This window comes from Electrona antarctica, assembly GCF_951216825.1.
Source record: "Electrona antarctica genome assembly, chromosome: 8".
Taxonomy (NCBI): domain Eukaryota; kingdom Metazoa; phylum Chordata; class Actinopteri; order Myctophiformes; family Myctophidae; genus Electrona; species Electrona antarctica.
The window spans coordinates 44,364,326-44,379,654 of record NC_136789.1 but is presented as its reverse complement, the minus strand read 5'-3'; the positions used below and the strand labels follow the sequence as shown (position 1 = coordinate 44,379,654).

At 43.3% G+C, this 15,329-nt stretch overlaps 1 protein-coding gene across 1 annotated transcript in view; it reads left to right on the top strand.

Annotated features, from left to right (window-relative positions):
- Window positions 1-15,329, top strand: part of siah2l (seven in absentia homolog 2-like) — a 31,674-nt gene that overhangs the window by 10,822 nt on the left and 5,523 nt on the right. The window contains exon 2 of the mRNA XM_079508172.1: window positions 14,337-14,516. Coding sequence (XP_079364298.1) covers window positions 14,337-14,516 — 180 coding nt within the window. The remainder of the gene's footprint in view (window positions 1-14,336; window positions 14,517-15,329) is intronic.

Genomic DNA, 15,329 nt, shown 5'->3' with positions numbered 1-15,329 from the left:
CCTAAAACTTTGTGAAAGGAATGTTACTTCTTCAATTTACAGCCATTCTGTCTTATTTTCAACTGGTCAACATGGCTCATTCACAGCTGTATTCTGAATACAGGAAGAGCTTGATTCCTCAGACTTGGTCTTTAGGTTGCTGAAATTCTTCAGGCACGATAAATCATGTGAAACCATATTCCAAATCCACACAAAGTGTCTCTCTCTTCAGGTCTGACTGTTGGCATGCAAGGCAGTCACAGTGTTTACGTGAGAAAGCAGTGTGGAATCGCTGAATTCCTTCACGCACAGACGAAAAGCTCCTTTTAGTTCCAGGTAGCTTTGTTTTGGTTGGTGAGAAAAAGCTGGTCTTTCATCCCTTTTTTTCGTGTTTGTTGTCATGATGTACTGTGCAGATCTGGGAGATTAAGATAAGAGGTAGCTGTTGTGTGAAGCTAAGCCAGCTTGTTTTAATGAAAACTAAATTGCTGCTATCAGCCAACAATTGGTAGAAAATGTGTCCCACTCCCAACACTTTTTAAATTTGTTTTACTGTTATTTTTGGCTACACTGTCTGGTTTCCTTTGTTGGATTCTAACATAGATAGAAACCCACTTGAATTAGACAAAACATTTTTTTCTTTTTGTTTCTGGTCATTTATAGGGTTAGAGTTGGCAGATCTACAAGCTCACAATGCGTCATGATCGGCTATGTTCCGACACCGGGTTTGAGTGGTCAGAGTATTTGATTTAGAAAAATCAATTACCATTTATTTTCCCGTGGCGGTGTACAGTATCACATGCCGCGACTATTCAATCGAAAAAGTAATTGATTGAATAATAGCTAAGAAAATAACCGATGATTCCCTTTTTTTACATTTATAGATTTCAACCACTTGCATCATCGACATGATGCTTCAGGGAATCTTTTTCTCTAACAAATGTCATTGTTTTTCAATGTTTCTAATTGTATTCAGTAGTGGCAATGGCACTTTACCAGAACTGTTATTGGCAGAGTGCTAAACAGTAGAGCAGTCTACTGTAGAAGGAATCTGCACTATTTGTCACACTTGTTAGTGTGTTCTGCTTACAGGCTCTGCTGGTAATCTCTCTTCCTCCTATATTTTCTCTCTCTCTCTCTCTCTCTCTCTCTCTCTCTCTCACACACACACACACACACACATATGGTTGCTGTCCTGGTCTTGCAGCTGCACTCTTGTTCTCTCTCTCTGTCCCTCCCTGTCGCTGTCTCCTTAGCCCCCCCCCCCCCTCCCCCCTCTGTCTGTCTGTATGCTATTCGATATGCCTCAGCCTCCATGGAAGTCTGTTTTATGAATAGCTACCAGAGTAGAGCAGCTGTTGACTAGCTCTTGTTACCTGGCTCATTGTCAAGTTGATCTATCTCTTGCAGCATAGGGAGGGCAAAGAGAGACGCTACAGTGTGCTGAAATCTAGGGTATATTCTATTGGTATATTTAGCATCCGTTACCATGTGGACTGTGGAAGGTGCAGTGTGTCAGTATGTTGGTTTTCCAGGTCTCTTTAGGGGCAGGATAAGAATATACGCTGAAATATCACTGCTCCTGAGTGAACTGGCACTTTGACAAATATTTATCTTCAAGCGGTGGGTGAGCAGGTTTCTTTTTCTGTGGCAGTCAGACAGGGTGTACATCAGACAGACAGGCGGTGTGTTGGGGTCTGACTCTGAATACAGTGGGACCCTCACAGCCGTTGAGATGGAGATTGGGTCCGCTTTGTGAAGTCACAACGGCGTAAGGCCATTGATAGGTCTCTTGGGGGTTATAGTAAAGACTCAGTGGTGCATGAAATTGATTGAGGGAAGCAAGTGTGTGTGTTACTGTGTTACAGCAAGAGAGTGTGTGTGTGTGTGTGGTGTGTGTGGTGTGTGTGGTGTGTGTGTGTGTGTGTGTGTGTGTGTGTAGCCAGTGCTTCCATCCAAGTGTTATGCTAATTATGATGGAGTGTATTGCGCTGGAAAAGCAGAATGATTTCCATGAAAAGCTATGCAAAAAATAATGATAGTTATTTACTAATGAGCTTAAAATGTACATGACATTCGGATGGAAACAACTTTGTGTTTTATCATAGAGAATGTGTTCAGTAATGCACAACAACAGTTGTATGGGCGGAACAGTTATTGAACTAATCAATTTGATTGATTGTAAAAAATATTTGAGAATCAATAATTTTCAAAAATAATTGAATCAATCAATACCTATTTTGGGAAAAAACTCAATTCAAAACATTGTGTGTTGATGGTGAAGATAGATAATCTACAACGCATCAGTGCGATGCGGTGTGACCTTGTGGATTGACTATTTTCACTATTTTTGCACAACATCGATCTCCTCGATTAATCGATAAGAAGAAAATGGATAGCTGTAGCCCTAAACAGTTGTCACGTGTGTGTACGTGTGTGTGTGTGTGTGTGTGTGTGTTTGTGTGTGTGTAGGAAATCTTTAACTTAGTTGGGTGCGATGCTCTGTCCGGCCTCCTGCCTGCCCCTCCTGAGGGAGCTGGCTCAGTGGCGCTGCCTGCTGGGCTGGCATCGGCAACGCGGGGTCGGCTCAGCTACTGCCGCGGGGGCGGCGTGCGCTAACGGCGGACAACAGCAACAGCAGCAGCAAGGGTCAGAGGTCAAAGGTGGGGGCGGAGCCACTCGGCCCGTCTGCCACGCCAGACCACAACCTGGCAGTCAGGTGAGTACTGAGGCAGTACCAAGGACATGTACTATAGGTTGGATAACCACTTAGACCCCAGTCTAGAAGTACTGAGGCAATATCAAGGACATGTACTATAGTTTGGATAACTACTTAGACCCTCTATACTTGTTGAAATCCAGTACACTATACACCAGGGTTCCCCAATACATTTTCGTCAAGGGCCATATTTTGACTAGGGTACCAGGCTGGGGGCCGAGTCCGCATGCGTGAGGTCGAGGTCTTGCCCTCAGGGCAAGACCCCATTTGAAAAGGATGCCCAGTTTGACATGCATAGGCTACTGACCCCCATTTAATGCCATTTATATCTGGGACCCCCAGATAGAATTTTGAAATTCTTCCGCGGGCCGCAAGGGGGAGCTCCGCGGGCCGCAAATGGCCCGCGGGCCGCCTATTGGGGAACCCTGCTATACACTTACACTTGAACCAAATCCAATTTATTTCTAGAACATTGTTTGTCAGTATGTGTTTATGTATGTTTGTTTGTATACCCTCATGCAGCTATGTGCATACGGCATAACATGACAAAACGTCCTTATAGCCTGAAATGCCTGATGAAACTAAAGAGCATGAAAGGTGGATCGTAGTTGTAAGTCTATTGTTCTTGTCGGTCACATTTCTGGTTCTTGTGAAGCACATTTCTTGTTATTTAAGTATTTATCCTACACAGATCACAATTACCATTTAGACAAATGAGGCACAACATGTCACCATACAAAGACAAGCACACAAGCAGCCAGACGGTACTAGTGTGGCTTCACCACTGAACACTGCATTGTGATTTGTACTAACTAGCAATAGGAAAAGTCTCTAGGTCTTGTTTAATCTTTTCCATTTCAGCTATAAAATTATAGCTGAAAGGCTTTACAGGGAGTATTAGTAAGGATTTAGGTGTGTGTGTGCGTGCGTGTGTGTGTGCTGTTGAAATTGTAAACCCTTTTGAGTTCCAGGAACCCACCCCATTTCATTATATCACCTTTTTACATCAATACCTGTTCATGACTGATTAATCATTCGTTACATGCACTGCTCTCTGTAGCTAAAACAAGACCATTGGGGGGAGGGAGCGGCGCGCACAAGTGTCCTTCTGGAAGAGAGATTTGATCCCCACTGCTAGCCCATTTCTCTCACTCACTACTGAGCAATCTGTCTCATCTGTGCAACTTTTAGCCTGATTGGTATCGATCGCGGCGTGGAGTGAAAGGGTGTAGGGACTAGGGGTTGTGAGGTGGTGTCTGTCTGTGTGTGTGTGTGTGTGTGTGTGGGGGGGGGGGGGGGGGGGGGGGGGAGATGGCATTTCTGGTGCCATCTCTGCTCATTTTTAAGATGGATGTATGTAATGTATACCTTGTGCACTCGCCAATTAGCGGGAAATGCTGCACACCCTTGAGAAATGTATTCTTTTGGCTCTGGGGGCAGTCCAGTCAATATTTGAGCGGAACTTTCTTTCTGTCTTTCAAAGCCATAAATGAGAGGACTTGAACCTGTGGTTGATGTGAGTTTGTGTAACACCCTGCAAGTTAAGTGCAGACCACGGAGAGGGCTGTCATCATGGGCTTCTCTGCCACGGTTGAGTGCTGCTATACCAACAGCAAAGGACCATCTGGTTTACCTAGGGAGTAGAAAAAGCTCCTATTTGTTATGATTTCATTTAGTTGGGGTTTGATTGTGTGTAGTTTTCTTTTCTCCATAGATTAATTTACAACATAAAAGCATGAGGGGATTTGAAAAATGTAAACTGAGCTGAGATGGTGGAACTGAGCTATGTGTTCAACCAGTCAATATGGATATACGATCCTCCCCAGTCTGCTGCCCTTTATGATCTCATTATGACCTCACTCTGTTCCATTATGACCTCAACGCACCATGGGGACAAACGGGTCCGCCAGTTTACAGGAATATACGGCTAGTGTATTTATAGAGCACTTCAAACCCAATGGTTTCAAAAGGTGTGTGTGTGTGGTGTGTGTGTGTGTGTGTGTGTGTGTGTGTGTGTGTGTGTGTGTGTGTGTGTGGGGGGCGCAATGTGAATGGTAAACAAGGCAATGAAGTGAGTGAGCTTTTAAAAGATTGCATCTGCAGAGAAGCCTGAGGCAAAGTGATGATGGCAGTCATGGCAGGCAGCACACCTGTTCTGTCCCGCTTTACTCATTTTTTTTCCTACCTCATTATTGCTCTCGCTCTCTTTCACTCTCTCCCTCCCTTTGTTGATTTTCTTATACCCCTTGCTCTAAATTCCATCTTGCTTGGTTTGTGGTCATTGCTTTCTCTCTAATGTCATTTTTGAGCGGTGCTGAATTGCTCCAATGAACAGCTATGTGTGTCCGTATGTCTGGCCGTACTCAAACAGACATACATGGAGACATACATAGAGTATGTCTCTCTCTCCATGTATGTCTGTTTGAGTACGGACAGCTGCAATACCGCTGGGTGACCTGAAGTGGCACTGTTGAGCAGCGTCTCTACTGTCTGTCTGTCTGTCTGTCAGTCAGACACTCCACCGCCCAGTTCACACGTTGGTGTGATGTTTTAATAGGGAATGCACAGATGTTTATTTTTCCCCCACCCCCTGCTTCCCTGAAAAGCTATCAACAGCTTACAAAAAACCCCCCAAAAAATACATTTGATTGGCAAGTGTTGTGCAGATTGACACATTTACTGATGCCCTGATTGTCGACACTCTGAGTTTCTCTCAAGAGATTTCTTTGTAGTTGGAAAAATAATAGCTCTCCTCCTCTTTGACAATTCAAACGGTAAAATCTGGTGTCTTTCAAGTGAACTCTTACTGTATGATTGAAGAGTGAGAGGGAGACCGAGAGAGAGAATTGTCACTTTAAAGGTTAAGGTGTGTCTGTGTGTGTGAATAATTCAGTAACAGAAAACTACTTTGAATATTTAGAACTGGCCTGCCCTGGATGTTGTTCTGTAAAAGTATAGTGATGCATAGTTTTCTCTTTCTTTTTATGTTCTTTCTCTCTGATGAGACCATAATTTATCAATATGTGTGTTACTGCTGCTACTGCTGATCAGCATTGTGGGTTTATTGGATGGAATTCTGTTAAACTTAACGGTACAGAATCGGTCCAGTGGTTTGCGAGATTAGACACACACACACACACACACACACACACACACACACACACACACACATACAGACACAGCTTGAAAGCCACCTTCCTTTCCGTCCTCATGTTTATGTCTGGCCTGCATGTGTTTGAACTGTGCAGAGTTTGCGTGCAAGCATTATGTAAATATATATCTCCATGATTTTGGTGTGTGTGTGTATAATTGCATGTGTCTACGACTACGTGTCAGTGTATTCTTGTGTGTGTGTGTGCATGCAATCAGCTTCTGATTGACCTTAGCAGCTTGTATATTGGCTCCTCTACAGGCACATGTAGGTGCGCACCATAGAGTATATATATAATAGAGACTGAACTGGCGCGAAGCTCCGCCCCCCCAGCTATTCATGTCAGTGGAAGTTGCTCAGTGGCGTTTTGAAGCACCCGGAAGACTGCCGGAAGTACCGTCTCAGAACGTCTACTTCCGCATTTGACCACCAAATTTTGGTGGTCAAATGCGGAAGTGCAACCGAGCGCTCAATGTTAAAGCCCAGCTGCACGGGGTTTCCCGGTCATGAATCCACGGGTCCGCCTGTAGTCCCTCCTCCTACCACTAGGACCCAGAGCTTCAACGTTGGAAAGCCTGCCTGCCCCCTTGGTGCGCACACGCACACGCGCGCAGGAAACATTTTGTAGATGACTCACGCCCTAGGACTCATGCCATAAAAAAGGAGATGTGTCTACTATTTATAGTGGAACTTCAATGCCATTGAATGCCGTCAAATTGAGGCATTTATTTCAACCAACGGTAGCATTTTGTCAGGTCATTATTGTTGATTATTTATGACGAGTCGGAGTGAGCCCCTCCACCACATGCAGTCAGGCAAAGCTTCACCTCCTGCCACAAGACTGCAATACAAGTTATTACAATGTTTGTCTGCTATTATAGATAGGATCCGACAGGAAGCACGCACATCTCAAGACATTCTGCAGGTGCTGGTCAAAAATATACGTACAATGAAAAAGGAATGGATGTCCGCACACTGAGTTGTAGCTCCCAGGAAGATTTATTTATTTGTTATATACTGTGCTATTATATACTGTATGTTGTCAGAAAGCTCTACAAGACAGGACGTTCCCTGATGGAAGACATAATCAGCTGCCTTCCATTGTTCATGGGCCATCGTTCTACATTAGTGAGATGATTTGCAGCGTAAATGGAATAGAAATGAAGTTGTTTAATAATTGAAAAGAGAGTGCCTAGGCTGCTCTTGGTGGTGTCCCACAGGGCTGGGGAGAGAAAGGAGCAGGCTGAGGTTGGCAGCTGGCAGAGAATAGAAGAGGGGGGGGGGGGGGGGCAACCAGTCTATTAGATGCCCAGGCAGGCAGTTTAGTCAACCTATAAATAAAGACTTCATACTTTGTATGACTGTCGCCCACCGAAAATAACAGATTTTCAAGAAAGTAACACTATATACAATAGATCATATTTTCTAGTAATGGGTCAATCCGTCTTATTCCCAACGAGTCAAGCAGTCCAATGCAGTTGCATCAACAGATGTAGCGATTGCACTAGTTTTAGTAACAGGAGGCCTCCAGAGCCCCAGCCTAGATTATAAGGTTTTAATTAAAATGAGCAGGGGGGAGGTGAACCATTTAGTACTGTTGGTGAATCTGGAAGCTTTTTGTTGCCGTTATGGGATTAGCTTGACAAAACCAGTTTATTTAGCTAAATTGATTTTTGGTTTAAATTGTGAGGGGTGGGAATGTTTGCCTGTGTCTGTGTGCATTTGTATGTTCATGACTTATGCATGAACAGTGTTTTCATTATGTGTTACCCCACCCGTAGGGGGGAATAGTACTGAATACTAGACTATGTTGGAGTTTTGAGTGTTTATTGAGCAATTAAACTGGAGTCAGTACACGGTGGCAGTCTCTCACATGAATGTGAGAACCACAACCCCCACTGTGTTACATGTAGCAAGAGGAAACGTGGCCCGTGATATGTTCCATTTGTCGACTTTGATTCATTCTAGTGTTATTTATTTGCATGCTCAAGCCCATTTTCAGCAACATTTTCATGCACCATTTGTGCAGATTTTGCCCTGAGGGCCTGTTTGATTCCGCAGCCCAGTGCAGAGAAGTGGTGGCTGACATGTGTGATGCTGTTGTCCATATTGTTCCTCTGGGACTCCCAGCTGTGGATACAGCCCCTGAGGCTGTGGAAGACGGGCTAGGGGATGCTGGAGAGGAGGGGAAGAGGGAGTATAGTGGGATGTGATTTGGACTGTAATCAAATTGACAGATAAAATTGTCTTCAATTGGTCGCTAACGAGGTCTGTTTTTGAAATAGTAATGCAAAAAAATTATAATAAACAAAAGTGACTTTAGTTAAGTTGAGGGATCAAATGCATTTGATTGAAATCTCAATTACTAAAAATGAACATGGATTGTATGCACATTTGTATACATTATATATTTTGCATTTCTGTTTTCACTGGGGACTAGGGAGGAACGTTTTAGAAATCTTCCACCCTGCCACCTCTGACACATTATGGGTTAAATTCCATTTAATTAGCCATGCTAATCATCTTGTGCCTTTCTTATCAGCCCCCTTCTTACCGTGGTTTAACTTCAAGGAGCTGAGACCACCCACCCACAAACACACACACACACACACACAACCATGTTCACAGGCACCCAACCCAACACTACCTCTAGTAACACAGCCAGAGAAAGGGTACAGGAGATGTCTGTGACACACATTTCTGACTTTCCATCCATATTTTTGTCAAGCAAACCATTTAGTATGTTGATAAAAATGGCCTCAGTGGTCTCTATCCAAAATGTTGAACCATGGCAAGAGCTGGTCGCAGCTTATCACATATTTCTGTCATAGGCTAGTTTCTCTCTTGGCTGGGCTATTTGATGGACAGATCAATCCTGTTGAAACCCTGTTTGAGGAGAATATGCCATCTACCTCCCTTCAGTCGCTTGACATCTTAAGCCTAACCCCTGCACAGTGCACTGCAAGAAGGCATGAGCCCAGAAAAGTCATTTTTAATCTGGTTTTCAGACTTTACAGATTGATTTATGTCTGAACCTTAAGCACTTAATGTGCGGACACCAATGCATTTAATTTTTGGTGATTTTGAAGCATGCCATATGTCTGGAAAAGAAATGTGGGCTCATAAAAAGTGTTTTTATTCTTATCTACTGTATGTAGGAAAAAGTATACCAAAAAAATATATGTTTCTTTGTGCCATCATGGAGTTAACTGTGCAGACACACACCTAAATGAAACATAACCATATTTTATGTTACTACCGTAAGATGCATTTACCAGCACTGACACGTTAAACATATCTACTGTGAAAAAGGTCCATTAGCTGCAGGGCAAGGAAAGATTATTTTCCTTCGAGGACCTTGAGTTCAATAAATCAGAGCTCATGTTGTCTCATGTTGCTTTTTTATTTATTTTTTGTGCAGTGTTGCTCTTTTCAGCAGCTCATGGTTTCTATTCAGCCACACAGCCTTCAGCGCCACTGGAGCCACTGAGGACATCGATTTCTCTGGGAGCAGCGTGGATTAATTCTTAATGGGGCAAATATTGAAAGCCATTGAAATATCCGGGGGGTAGTTGACCAGGTCAGAAAAACAAGGCTCACCTCTCACATAATGTCAAAATACCCCCCACACCCCATGCACGCGCCTGCACGTGTACGTATGTGCGTGCACACCGCACACGCACATACACCCTTCCATTGTCCCCACCCCCTACTCTTTTACCTCCATGAAGTTGAGATGTTACAGTAATTTAGCCTAAATTGAGAATTACTGTTTTCTTTTATACCATACAGTTACCATGAAGTAAAATGAGACTGACCCAATTCTACTATGTTGCAAAAGATAGAAGATGTAGTGTTCTGCAAAGCAACGGTTATGTTGAGCGTGTTAGAAGAAGGCTGTATTGGTGCGGTGTTGACAACCAGACAGCTTGGTGTGAACCCTCCCCCAGGCTGCCGCTGTAATTAAGAATTAATTTATTATAGTCAATTTGCATGGTTAAAAATAGCTAGAATCACAAATGAACAAATGCAACCCACCCATGCATCCACCCCCTGCCACCTGTCCATCCAATCCATCCATCCACTGTGTGCACCATCCATCATCCACTCATCTAGCAATTCATCCATCTACCCATCCATCCACCCGGTCATCCCTCTATCAACTTCTACCTTCCTTCCTCAGATAGGTGTTATCCGCCTTGGATGCTGCATTGACTGATGACGAGCTCTGTTTTTATCTCGGGTCAAAGCCATTCTATAGACGGAGTAGCATCTTATTAGCCTGGCTAATAAGCCAGACTAATATCACACAACACTGTCGCGGTATATCAGTCTGGGCTGGCTCCACTTGGATTTCATTTCCCGGGGAACATTTTCTCTTTGACGCAATTGGTCAGAGCTACTGTCAGTCAAAAGTCTCAAGCATTGAACGTCACTGTACCAAAGCCCGCCCATATTGCATACCGTGTCCCGATTGGTCCGACCTGTTCTCGATTGTAGGAAAGAGGCGTGCTACTGAGCCTCGCCAGACCGAAATCCGCTGGTAGGCAACTTTTTTTTGCCAACGGCTGATTCGGTCTGGTTTATTAACCAGGCTAGCATCTTATCCCTTTTCTCCTGTGTTCATCTCGTAATTCATTTTTTTGTGCTGCATCTGTCTCTCCCCAGTTTATCCAGGCCAAACATCTAAATCCGCCCCCGCAATTCACCTTTCAGAACACAATCCACTTATTGCACTGATCATTCAATACAGCCAGAACTCCTGTGGAACAGAGAGGTCCATCCATCTAATGAGGCTTCTCTGTAAAACCACAAAGGACAACCTCCCTAACTACAGCAAAAGGCAACAGTGTTCCTGCACAATCCAATATTCATTTTTCAAAGGCCAGCACTGATAATGATTAGCACAAGGTATCATATGTACACAGATGTATGCACAGATCATATTCAGTTGCTTGTCCAGTCAGCCTAGTGCCTCCATAGCAATTCACATTTTTGGTTTGAAATCTTGAAATTATACATGAAACCTGATGAGGCCAATGCTGTTGAAATGCTGTTTTTTTTTGGTGGTATAGCTTTGAGCAAGCAGTTGCTATTTTCACTTGTCCTTGAACGTCTGCAGGTTGATTCTAATGGCTGATTCACAGTGGGTGTGCTAGCAGGTATAGTGTTGCTTTTAGCTAAATACCATGTCAAGAGGAGCTTAAACTCTTAGTGCACGCCATGGTCTCACCACACTTTTATTCTACCTATAGGGGGGATTCTGCCAATGCATTTCAATGGGAATGGGGAGGTTTGCTGCCATTTGCAGATTTCTGGGGGAAAAAAAACAATGCTCCATTCCCATTGAAATTCATTGGCAGAATCCACCCTCATAGGTAGAATAAAAGTGCACTGTGACCTGAAGGTATTTTATAGGGAATTTGACTCGTATTTGACAAAATGCATGTTTGTTATACATAATCTATTGTGCCTAGTTACAAGTTGGCATGGGAAAACATTAAATAATACCAAACCACTGGAGGAACTCCAAGCGGGACCCGACCAAACACACTTTTCTCCATATACTGTAATACCGTAGAGCCATTTTCAAATCATAATATAGAGATATTGGACATACTCCGAGTATGAGAGCAGGTACCACAGTGAGCAAAGCATTGCTGCAGACGTGCATTCATGCGGACATGAAGCCCTCTTCTATATCTCAATCTATTTTTCACTTGTTCAGTGTCACTCATCTCTACCATTGTTCTCCGCTGCCACCGTACGTATATCTCTACAGTACACACCTCTCCTACGGTACGTGTGTGTCCATATCTATACACATCAGAGTGGTTGATGTGGAAGACGAATGAAGGCACTTTCCGGTACAGAGCCCCATACACACGGCTATGTTCAAACTGCATGGCTAATGGGGCCGTGTGCTATGTATGTGAATCCCATGGGTCCCTCTGCTGCTGAACAGCATAATGGCATCATCTCACGTCGTCTTCATACTTCATTAACCATTCGCATCCTACGGCTCTTCTCTTCCCTGTGTGTACTGGGATTAGCAGTGGGGAGGGGGAGGGCGGGGCCGTGGGCGGTTCTGCCACAAGGTTCCTATCTATACTGTGCTGTATTGTTCAATTGAGCATGGAGAGAAAAACAGGTAGTGGAGTGGGGGTGGTTGGGGGGCGGTGAGAGAAAAGTGAGAGAAGGGAGTGCGACAGACGGAGGGGGGACGAGTAGAAATGGAGAGAGGGAATTCCTCTGTGACCTTTGTTGCTATTCCCTGTCTAGGATAATCAAGGAGAAAGCTTGTGCTTGGACAGGCAAGAGCCATGCAATTTATCAGCTCCTGATTGACCTTAGCAGCTTGTATAGTGGCTCCTCTACAGACGCACGCACGCACGCATGCACGCACGCAGCCACGCACGCACGCACGCAGTCACACAGTCACCCACAGTCATACATTCACACACGCGCACACACACACACACACACACACACACACACACACACACACACACACACACACACACACACACACACACACACACACACACACACACACACACTTGAAATTCCATGTCATAATTAAAATCCCTGTCCAATAAAAAAGACTGCAATTTGTTTCAGTGATAACATGCTTGCCAACACAGAATATACTGACTGACACAAGGAGAACAGTACCTTACATGGAGTACAAGCTCTAAAATGGACTATACCACGACATACATTTATAAATGCATGTATTATACTGCATTCTTAAGGCAGCATGTCCATGTTACGTTATGCTGACGTGGATACTGCTGAAGACTTCTTATTTATTTATTTATTATTGTATGTTGTTGAGGACCACAAAATTGCATTCCGCTTTTTGTACCTTTTTTATGAGTGAGTATATAAATAATAGTATATATAAACCTTAATTATTAACTTGAATAGGGGAGAGGTCAGGTGTCACCTTGATTTTTATTGTTCACAAATGAGATATCATATCCATTCCACAATTACACGTTTTTGGCTAATGATGTAAGATTTGGAATGTTAGTTTTAATGTTACACCAGCAGTTACTATGTTAAAAAGGAAACAATTGGTCACACAAATGTAAAAGTGTTTTTGCCACACAAACGGGATTGTTATTTTTTTTTGTTTTCACCCAATTATACAATATAGCCTACCTGTCCACTACATAGATGCAATGATTATTTCAGTATAGCAGCAGCTCAATGTGGTATAAATTTGAAGGATTGACAAGTGGTGGTGATGACTATTAAATCATTCAGAGTAATGATGCTAAAATAGTTTTTAAGTAACACAATGTTTTACATGGTGACATTTCAGTGCATCACATCAGCCTAGAGTTGTGATTCCTGACATTGGTTAGAGGGCATTAGTCTGCCGCCTGGTTTAACTGGCGATATTACAAACCGCATGGGGTTTTATGATTAGTATTCGCTTTTTATCATCTTTCCTCAGTTCCTCTCATCTGCTCCTCCTCTCCTCTCTCGTTCTATTTTCTGCTCTTCTCCCTACCCTTCATATGTCCTCCCACCCGCCACCGCCACCCTCCGTCTCTCTCCCTCCATGTCTTTGTTCTCTCTATTTGATGCCTCTATCTGCCCCCCCCACATCCCCTATCTCTGGTCTCAGTTTCCTCTCTCCCTTTAAGTTAACCTTGGCTTTTATTTCCCCCTTTTTATACTGTGTGTGTGTGCATTCTTTTATTTTGCTCTCTCTTTCATTTCCATGTTCTCGTCTACCCCAGTGGGCAATTTTTCAGCTTTTTTCCCCATCACATTTGGAAGGATGCTGCTTTTCAGCCTTTTAAAAACCACATTTATACCTGCTGTGATTTTTCTGTGGTCAAAAGCCAAAAGTATCATACATTTGGAAATGTATTTTCTGCACCATAAAATCCTGAGTGTTCATTTATCTCTAAATGTGTAGAAATCAACCCTTATGGTTATGGGTTGTCTTTTATTACATTCAGGATTTTACTGTGACCTACGTCTTTCTTCAGCTGTGTCACTCGTTTCCCCCAAAAATTATCTCCATTCTCCACAATCCTTCTCTCTCCCTGTCTCTCTTGTTGCCTTCAGTTTTGTTGGAAAGATTTTCTACACGGTACAATCCTCAGTGTTCATTTATTTATTTGTAACTCAGACAGTGTACCCATGTAACAACGAAATGGGCTCTTAGCCTCTTATGTGTACATTTGTACATTCTCAGACATTGAGGTTCTCTTTCTTGGCAATAGTTATTACTCACACTATAATTCATAGTGAGACATTCAGTCATACTACTCACAGATAACCAAGGTTGCACTCGTAACCCAAAGTTCTCTTTCTTGGCATTCGTCTGTGTCGCACTCTGCTTTCCTAAGGTGAGACACTCACTCATGTTACCCGGAGAATCCAGGGTTACGTTAGTAACCCAAATAATTTACTGTGTGTAAGCCAATTCAAATTTCTCTCTCTCTTCCCCTCTTCCCTCTCCAGTACTCGTCAGCGGGTTGCGGGCTGTCCCTCCACCACAGTGAGAAGCCAGAGCACGAGGAGGTGTGCGAGTACCGACCCTACACCTGTCCCTGTCCCGGGGCCACCTGCAAATGGCATGGCTCCCTGGAGGCTGTTATGCCTCACCTCATGCACGCACACAAGTCCATTACCACGCTACAGGTACTGTACACTGTGCTCTGCAGTATCACATTTCACTGTGTGTGAGATATTCCACTGCTCCATGAGAGGGAAAATGTTCTGCCCTCCCAAACAGGGACTCGGTACACTGCAAAATCTTGAGTGTACAAAATGGAAATCAAATGGAAGATGTTAGGGAACCATAGAGTTTTGTGAGAGAAATCCAGCAGTGGGCACTTAATGTTTATACAATCAAATTATTTTATTCTAAAACCAGGGACTCTGCCCGTGTTTATTTTCATCCCTGCTTTTTCAAAACAAAGTAGTCTGTGAAATGATCCAAGATTGGTTTGGTCAATCAGCAAGTTCACTTTGTGAAGAGGTTAAAACAATCACATTCACTTTGGCATTCTAAACTCAAATGCTAGGCGAGTCTGTCACGAAATTGTCGACAAACAAACACGCCTGAGTCCAATGCCAGACAAGAAGCAGTATAATATACTGTACAACATCATTCAGACAGTGGTTAGCACATAGGGAACCAGACATTGACATTTTTAATTAAAAAGTGGAAACTTTAAAGCGGCAATGCATATTTGTATGTACTGCCTGGAATTCAAAAGGGGCAGCAGTGGCTCAGGAGGTAGAGAGGCCAGCAGGTTGGTGGTTTGCATGGTTTCCTCCACCATCGGTGTATGAATGTGTGAATGGGTGAATGTAATGCACAATCATTGTAAAGCGCCTTGGATAAAGGCGTTATATAAATGCATTTTATTTCACCATTTATAAATGACATCTTTCTTTACTCTTTGTACGTATATATCTTGGTATCTGTATTGATCCGTTTCCCTCCTT